This window comes from Pinus tabuliformis, chromosome 8 (genome assembly GCF_031772625.1).
Source record: "Pinus tabuliformis cultivar Carrire ecotype Pingquan chromosome 8, CPIR1, whole genome shotgun sequence".
NCBI lineage: Eukaryota > Viridiplantae > Streptophyta > Pinopsida > Pinales > Pinaceae > Pinus > Pinus tabuliformis.
The window spans coordinates 1,297,062,281-1,297,071,539 of NC_142294.1; the positions used below are offsets into that span (position 1 = coordinate 1,297,062,281).

Sequence of the window (9,259 nt, forward strand, 5' to 3'; positions counted from 1 at the left end):
GTTTACAAAATTACATCAGCGAAAGATATCGAATAGAAGCAAAATGCCTTCTATTTATAGAGAAATCCCTCCAAGTGGAAAATAATGGCTAATTGGTTTGATCCCCATCAAAATTAATCTTGACCGTTGATAAATAATTGATCATCTTTTAATCTCTGTCATCGAAAATATTTATTTTTTAAGAATTTTGGAATTTTCTCCTAAAAAACCATTTTTTATTAATCCAAAAATAATTATTTTGGATTAATTTCCTCAAAAATTTGACTATCACTTAACCACCAAGGTCCAAGGGCTCAATTTTTCTTAAAATATCCATTTTTGACTTGGTAGGGGACCTCTAAAAATTAGTTTATTTTTGACCCCCGATTTTTTGGTCATTTTCCACTTGAAGAAATTAATTTCTCTAGAAATTATTTTTTGACTCTAAATTAATTAATTTTTTGGCTTAAGATTTAATTTTATTTTTGCCAGAATTGACACAAGGGGGGATTAATTAATTTTCCACCCTCAAATACTTTAGCCATGGTGTCTAATAGCGAAGGACAATGCACTAAAATATGTTTACATCAGATAATTACAATTTCAACCCTCAAAGAGGAGATACCCATTCGTTATAGACCCTCATAATTTTAATTTTTTACCCATTTCTGCGACACAATACGATCTAGTAAACCAAGTGATCTGTAATAAAATAATTTAACCAAATAGCTTAAATTATTTCCAAATCACTTTTACAATAGACTCGACTAAGAACACTAGGACTCACCTAAGATCTTGACAATAAATTCCACGCTAGATTTGGGGCTTAAGCTGAAGGGAAAAACTTTGCCAATTATCCGTGTTTAGAAACACGCATAATGGGGTGAGACGAAAAACCTCCTAGGATGAAATTCGTCTCCAAAATCATAGGATTAACTAAGTTGTTACATAATTAAATGGTCATACTAGCATCATTTACATTACAATTTGCAAAAATTGGGTTTACAATGTCATAGGAACTGGATGGGTGATGATTATGAACTTTAAAAAATTTGGCACAACTGCTTCCTTGGCACTGTGACAAAATGTGTGCAACATTTCCCTACGTAGGAATGGCTAATAAACAATCATATTAGGTGTTCCAAACCCCTAAGGGGAAAGACATGTCATCGATACATCCTTTTGTCAATAGGTGGCATGTGAATAATGATAAAATGGATGGGAATGAAAGGGTCTCAGGGTCAAATGACATGGGTACGAGGATAGAAATAATGAGGAAGTCCACATATTGTGTTTACAAATGTGGGGAGGGACCAATTGTGTTTACATGAGTCACACCAAGCTTTTCTTTTCCACCCCTCATTATTTGTCTTTTATTTTTTCTTGAATTTTTTGTATTACTGCTTGAAGCTCTAGGACATGACAACATGTTGTGAATGATGTATAGCAATTATTACCCCTTAAAGATGGAGAAGTTCATTGCCCACCAGGGGTTGCTACGTGCATGGGTTCCTTTCATGATGTGATTGGCAATCATAGGCCCCACGAACCAGGGTGATGGCCATAATGACAAGGGCTAGAGCTCATGCTTAAGCTTGATCCCATGTGCTATTATTTAATGTTCTAGCCATCTTTTGCATTTATGATTTTCTTTTTCTTTTATTTCTTGCTTGTGGCCAAGATATGCTTTTAACTTTCTTTTAGCTACATCAATCTTTGGGGCATCATTTCCAAGCCTAAACCAGATATATGGACAAAGGGAGGGGGTGCGTTGATTTGGGGTAGCATCGTATTTTCTCTAACCATGAAAATTGGTGAAGAGGCTAAAGCACATGAGATCTCCAAGACCCATAAATGGTTTGGGCAAATTCTACCCAGTTAAGGAGATATTAAAATAATTAATATTTTTAATGGAGTTCCTAAGTCTAAACTTAGGAAAAATAAAATATTAATGAGTATTAAAATAAAACTGGATTAAAAGGTTTTAAATGACATGGATCAAGCCAAATCTAATCTTAGTCATTGATTAGAGATGTAATCTCGGTCGTTGAAGGACCAACAGGAAAAGTATAAGAGGAGGCTTGAGGGTCAGTTGAAGAACACACTAGAGTGATCAGTGATTCGATTTTCTAGAGCGGGGTTTGCTAAGAGAAACCGAATCAGTGATCAGTTGCAACAAGAGGTAGTGAGTACGAGAGGGAGAGGCATAGATAGTGCCGAGAGACCAGCGCAGAAGCAAAGAGAGGCAGACGCTGAGCCAGAGGGAGGCACGCAGAGGCAGAAGAGACTACACAAAGGCCAGAAGGGCCTGCGTCATCCACGCAGAGGTTGCAGGAGTGACGCAAAGGGCCATAGAGGTTGTGCAATGCCTCAGAGGGTTGACGCAGAGGCCAAGAGGGCTGATGTTGAGCTTCAGATTGTGCTGGAGAGGGTCTCATGGGGCAGACTTTCTGAATATTTGCTTCCGAATAGAGAGGTATTACTGTCGGATTATTTACTCTGTCAGGTGAGCCAGTTTGGCACCCAATAGTACTCTGAAAGACGGCATAATAAAATAACCCTCAGAATTGTTGCACCGGTTTTCCCAGATTGGGTTTTTCCGAGGACGAGTTGTCCAAAAAATGTGATGTCACTTATGTGTTTGCTATTTCTTTCAACTATTGATTTGTAGATGGTTGAGACTGTATTGTGTTTATTTCAGTATTTATATGGTTAAATAACTTGTTCGTAATTAACAAGTAGGAGAAATAAACCAAAGAATAGAGATAAAATTTCTAAAGGGTAACACTTGGAAATTTCAACAGGGTGTGTCAGTGCCTTGTGGACCCACATAAGGGAAAAAGTGAAATAGGGCTTGTAATAATGCGTATAGAGGGGAGTGACAAATATGGAACAGGAAAACAAGGCCACGCTACCAAAATCAAGGTTTTCCAAATAATGCCCTTCCTAAATCCATAGGCCAATAGGGGAGATCCCACAGAACTAGGATTGAGAATTAATCCCCCATTTAAGGTGAGGGAACAAAACCACGGTTAAACCCTTCCTTCTTACAAGTCACCCAATAATCCATGCCCAAAATGCTCAAATGAAAAGCAAGCATAAGCACCTGATTGCACAATGAAAAGCATACTTTTTTGTTGGATTGCCCACCTTCTACATATGCTCTTGACAATGGGTGAGAAAAATACCACTGGCGCAGGTGGCAGAGATAAAGTGGCACATCACATTGGCTACGAAGTGGCTATCAGCGGTTGTCAGCTGTCAGCTGGAAGAAGATGAATAGGAGAAAAGTTCTCCTAGGGGTACCCGCTTTTCGTGGGCAATAGTGCGAATTCGAGAATTTTCATGGTATTGTTGAATAAAATTAATGGCATAATTTGCTTAAGATTATTTCCAAGTATTTCATGAAAATATCCAAAGGGGATATTACAAATGCCAGGCCTTACTTTAAAGTGGGCTCGCACACTTTCCAAGGTACCAAATTTCAACAGATATTTCTGTCTCTAATACAAATAAAAATTCTGCATAAGAGATATCTGCAATAAAATTAGTAATATCACTATTATCATGTATTCCCACTTATTATACTTTTTAAGATGAAGTTAATGATTTCCGTTCGGTTCTCTTTCACATTTATCTGCAATTTTCTGTTATTTTTTATGTCCATTATCTAACAAACCAAACATTATACCACATCTCTAAAAACAATCAGTATCAGACATGATATAAACAGCCCTCCATATTTATTAACCAGATAGACACAATAAAGCTGAAGATATGTACACAGAGATATTGAATAAGAGAACCTAAGAAAAGTAAGATATTTCTCTGGCTCTAATTCAAGTAAAAGATTCTATAAGAGATCAGATGTACCGCAACTCCAAGTACTGTACTTGTGAAAAAAAGGTATAGAAAATCAGCTATTATGTATATCACTGTCACGCCATCAAGTCTTGAAAAATCGAACTTCTGGACAGCTCTGAAAAGCACTACAGATGTTGCATCGTTCACAACTCCCTCTCCAAAGACCAAACTGTAAAGTAAGGGAGTTTCATCCTGATGCAAAACCTGTATGGAAAAGAAAAAAAACATCAAGATGGACATTTCTCAAAGGGATTTTTTAGATCGAATGAAAGTACTGATAAATGTGTTCTTCCAGTTAATATTACAAAAGCAGAACAGAACAAATGAAGTTAACACACAAGATACTTTTTGCTAACCTGTAATGTACAAACTGTATCAGTGGATGAAAATATTGTTCCAAGTGCTATAAGCAATCATGGATCAATAACAAAATCATTAGCATGCTTAATCAAGAAAAAACATATGACAGAGGTAAATACAAGACATAACATGAAATATTCAGTTGAATAGCTATGCATTGCTAACATACCAAGATAGTCCCTGATTTTGAGTCCTGAAACATCCAATCTTGGAAATAACAACCAGCAACCTGACCAAAAGAACTTCAGTTAGTTTCAGCCTTCATAATATTCTCAGTAAAGGAAGGTGCTGAGATATGTAAGAAATTAGTAAGTGATATCATCATATATATGTCACATATCAGTCTTATTACACAGTATGTGCACATGGGACCAATGATACATGGATTCTAACTTCTTATTTCACTAATATAAAGAACTTTCCTGCTCACCTATCTAACTGGATCCACCCAGGGAGGACCTAGGATCTGCACTTTCACAGATCCGGATCAGCATAGGATGTGTTTCCAATTTGGAAGTGCTGAAAGATCTGCTCAACATCTGTTTTTGGCATTACCAGAAACATCAAGCTAGCAGATCTTCCAACAAAGAACATTTTGTTAAAAATACATTAGAAAACATAGAACAAAAAAATTAATCAAAATGCAGGGCACTAAAATCATAACTTTTGCCTAGAAAATAGCCCCTCACCCATCCTTGAACACACAAATCTATGTTTCTTGTAGCAATCTGCATCTCTTCATTCTTTAGAGCAATTTTGAGTGAATATAATTAGGGGTCTGAATTTTCTGTTTGTGGTTCATGGTCTTTTATATATATTTTATAGTTTTTCTTGCATATGTCATTCCCCCATATCCAGATCCTGACTTTTCAAAAAATCCAAGAGACCTATATTTGTTTCCATGCAGCTTCTCACTGATTAAAGAAGTTGCAGTTTTCATGATTCCCCCTTTAAAAATGGAAAATGACCCAAAAGATTCGATTATTCCACTCTTTTTATCACTTGCACAAGTAAAAGGATCTTCATATATGTGGCTGCCATCTCCATTGTAAAACTTCCACACTTCCTCAAGTTTTTGTAGAGCTATTTCCAATTTATTGCAATTAGCTTCTTCATCCTTGAAAAGTACAGGTTTAGATTTTTGTTGTAATATCCACTTAAAATTGCTTTGTAGTTTTCGTCTCCATTGTAAAACTTCCACACCTCTGGAAGATTTTTAGAGCTATTTTCAATTTATTGCTACAAGCTTCTTCATCCTTGACACCTACAGATTTACATTTTTTTTGTAACTTAAAATTGTTTTATCTCCCTTAGCATTTGCAAGGAAATTGAACTTTATTTTTCGACACTAGATGCATTTCTTTCTTATTGGACCTTGCAACCCCTGATTTTGGCAAAGGGTAACCCTAGTGAATATCTTCACTAGCCCTTGTATTTTTTAGTTTTGGACAGTTGGGGCATGCTCTTGTTTTCAAGAATATTGATGAGCTCGAGGGTTTGATGCCATAAGGATAGATCGTGTAATGTGGAATTGTACTTGTTACCCACCACCCGTGGGTGACACCTATAGGAGAAATTTTCTCCTAGATTTGTCTTCAGCCGGCAGCAAGCAGCCCCTTGCAACCACCAGATGTTAGAAAATAGAGAGATTAGAGAGTGATTACACACAACACCAAACACACTGTTATATCTTTATTGATCACAACAGTTACACATATATAGGACATAAAACATTGACTTCGACACATTTAGATCACGACTACAACTCATACATAGGAAACAACAACTTCTAAATTGACACTTGGGAACTCACAATGATAACTCATAACAACACATGGAAGCATTACTTCCAACACCCCCCCTAAATGCTTACATGAAAAGCATTGAAAACACATATTACAACAACAAGGATAATTTATGTCTGACTGGTCTTCATCGGCACTCACATCCACTCTAGAATCTCTCGAACACCGCTCTTTCACCACCACCTTCGAGCTTTCACTTGACCTCAATTTAAAATGTAACTGCCTCTAACCATCGTTAACGAACTTTGCAAGATCAACAATATTGACACCTCAGCTCATTGGGGCTTCCATGATAAGAGTCGTCAAGTAATGAACCATCCTATGGACCAACCATCATTTGTCAAATATTTCGCTTTCGGCTATCCGTCAGTTGCTAGCATGGAGGTATATATACTGGATGTGTTCAAAAGTTGATCAAACAACTTGACCACAAGAATTGATGTTTCAGACACCAAGGCTTCCAGTTTAAGAACCACCAACCCTTTTTATAACCAATAAAAACACACAAGAATTGATGTTTCGAACACTGGGGCTTCCAGTTTAAGAACCGCCAACCCTTTTTATAACCAATAAACACACAAAAATCAACCACCAAAACATACAAAGACAATCAATTACTGCTCTTTATTGATCTGTGCAGATCAGATCAAATATAATAATAATAATAACTTTGCATATTCGTATTTGCCATCAGATCTGCAGCCATAAGAACCACCAACCCTTTTTATAGCCAATAAAAACACACAATAATTGACGTTTCGGACCAGGGTTGCGGGGGAGTGGCTCCCCCCAACCCCTCGAACCCGCTCCCGGAGCACGCTCCCTTCAAGAGTCACCTCGGGAGCGGAATTTTCACTCCCTAGCCTTTTTTGTAATTTTTTTTTGCAGTAACATTCCAAATGCAATTTTTTTTCAAATAAACAAATAATTGTTGAGTGGGGCAGCCTAATGATCAAGAATATGGCCCTAGTATTGATATGTGATTCATAGTAATGTTATATTCTCCTTAATCTTCATTTTCATCATTTTACTTAAATTTTTAACATTACCATGAAATGACTCAAGATGTTTGAGAGTAATTCCGACCTCATTGGATTTCATATGGAGAAAGTAGAATTTTAGATCTCATTCAAAATCCAGCAGACTTATCAATTTTTCAGGATTGGGGGAATTGCAATGTTTCCATTGGATTTTGTCATGTATTAGGGTATGGAACTCGTATTTAATCAAGAGCACATCTCTTTATGTACCTTGATGTTACTAACATTTGTTGTCGAACTCCTCTATCATGACCCTACTAAAAATTTTCCCATCACTTAAACAAATTCTTGACTTGACATGCTAGATAACATTTCATTTCATGTTAGATATTATTTGTTGTAATTATTACACTTAGCTTACAAGTACAACTTTGGTGATCAATGATGATAAATGTTATATATTGAAGTTTGAAGACTTGAAACTTTAAGATTGATGAATCATGAGACTCAATATGTTGTATGTTACTAACTTGTGGATGTGGTTGATGAAGATTATAACTTCTAGATGATTGATGGTATATGGTTCAATCTATGCGTTTATGTTTTATTTACACTTAGCTTACAAGTACAACTTTGGTGATCAATGATGATAAATGTTATATATTGAAGTTTGAAGACTTGAAACTTTAAGATTGATGAATCATGAGACTCAATATGTTGTATGTTACTAACTTGTGGATGTGGTTGATGAAGATTATAACTTCTAGATGATTGATGGTATATGGTTCAATCTATGCGTTTATGTTTTATATATCTAATTCATCATTCTACATACTTTTGTTGACATATATGCATCAAAATATATATATATATAATATAAAAATTTGCTCCCGAACCAGGAGCTTCTGAAAATGTCGCTCTCGCTCTCAAGTAACCTTGTTTCAGACACCGGGGCTTCCAGTTTAAGAACAACCAACCCTTTTTATAACCAATAAAAACACAAACATCAACCACCAAAATGTATGGAGACAAAATTAATGACTGCTCTTTATCAATCTGTGTAGATCCGATCAAATATAATAATAACTTTGCATATTGCTATTTACCATCAGATCTGCAGCATTTGGATCTTGATCTTTGGATAAACAATACCACTATTTTATTAGTTCAGATCTAGAATGAGAAATGCCAACACCTGCATGCCACAATTGTACATCCTGAACCATCTGATAATCTCGAGAACCACCATATAAAACATGTAGACATTGCTCTCAATTGTAGATCCACACTAGATCAAACCAAATCTATGTTGATCCAACTTCTTCTCAAGCAAATCTCTTTTTCTTTTACAAAGATTTTCCCACAATGGAACTTCACACACATCAGCAACACTGGATCTTCGCAATTCTTCTTTACATGCAACTATCCACAATCCACACACATATCAAATATTCATACAAACAATAGATCAAACACTTTATTAAACGAATCTATGTACAAAGGATTGTCATGGCTGAAATTGCATGATCTCAAACCCTCTCGTGAGAGTGTCAAGGTTGAACCAACTCTGGTACCATGTTAGTGTTGATTTTTGGTAACATCAGATGTGCTATAAGTCTTAAAATTTGCAGGGAGACTTAAAAACATGCATTCTCCAATACCCAAAAATCGTTTTGAGAAATTCCACCCAGAGAGTTTTATTAAAATAATTAATTGTTTTTAATTGATCCCTAAGTCTAAACTTAGGAAATTAAAATAATTAATGGGTATTAATCTAAACTGTGGGTGAAACTTCTAGAAGAAGATGGAGATTGAGTCCAAATGATCTGAGCCATTGATTAGAATCTAATCTGGGTCGTTGGTTCTCTACTGGAGGATTATAAGAAGGACATCGATGGGCAATTGGAGGACACATTGAGTGAAGATAAGAAGAGGTTTTTTGACACAGAGCAGCTGATGGAAAGAATTTCAAAGTGATCTTTTACAATGAGGGGCAGGGATAGTTCTGGTTGGACATTTCTCCTGATCCTGGAATACTCAGCAAAGGAGGCAGAGAGAGATCCAGGAGAGGCAATGTAGAGAGCCAGAAGAGGGTGACGCAGGGCCACGCATAGACAGCGTAGAGCCTTGAGGAGATCTGAAATTTGCTGGAGGGATCGATTTCTGTAGCTAGAAGCAGAGGTGTGAGACCAAGAGAGCAAAAGTCAGAATCTCAGAGGCAAATCAATCAGCTAGGAGGAGTGACGCAGACCCCATTAGCTGTGACGCAGG

At 36.5% G+C, this 9,259-nt stretch overlaps 1 protein-coding gene across 1 annotated transcript in view; it reads right to left on the minus strand.

Annotated features, from left to right (window-relative positions):
* Positions 1-4,896, minus strand: part of LOC149240212 (sodium/hydrogen exchanger 4-like) — a 202,008-nt gene extending 197,112 nt beyond the window's left edge. The window contains exons 1-4 of the mRNA XM_089370108.1: positions 4,893-4,896; positions 4,373-4,432; positions 4,200-4,246; positions 3,853-4,047 (exon numbers count right to left, since the gene is read on the minus strand). Of these exons, the coding sequence (XP_089226234.1) occupies positions 3,853-4,047; positions 4,200-4,246; positions 4,373-4,432; positions 4,893-4,896 (306 nt within the window). The remainder of the gene's footprint in view (positions 1-3,852; positions 4,048-4,199; positions 4,247-4,372; positions 4,433-4,892) is intronic.
* Positions 4,897-9,259: the final 4,363 nt, after the last annotated feature.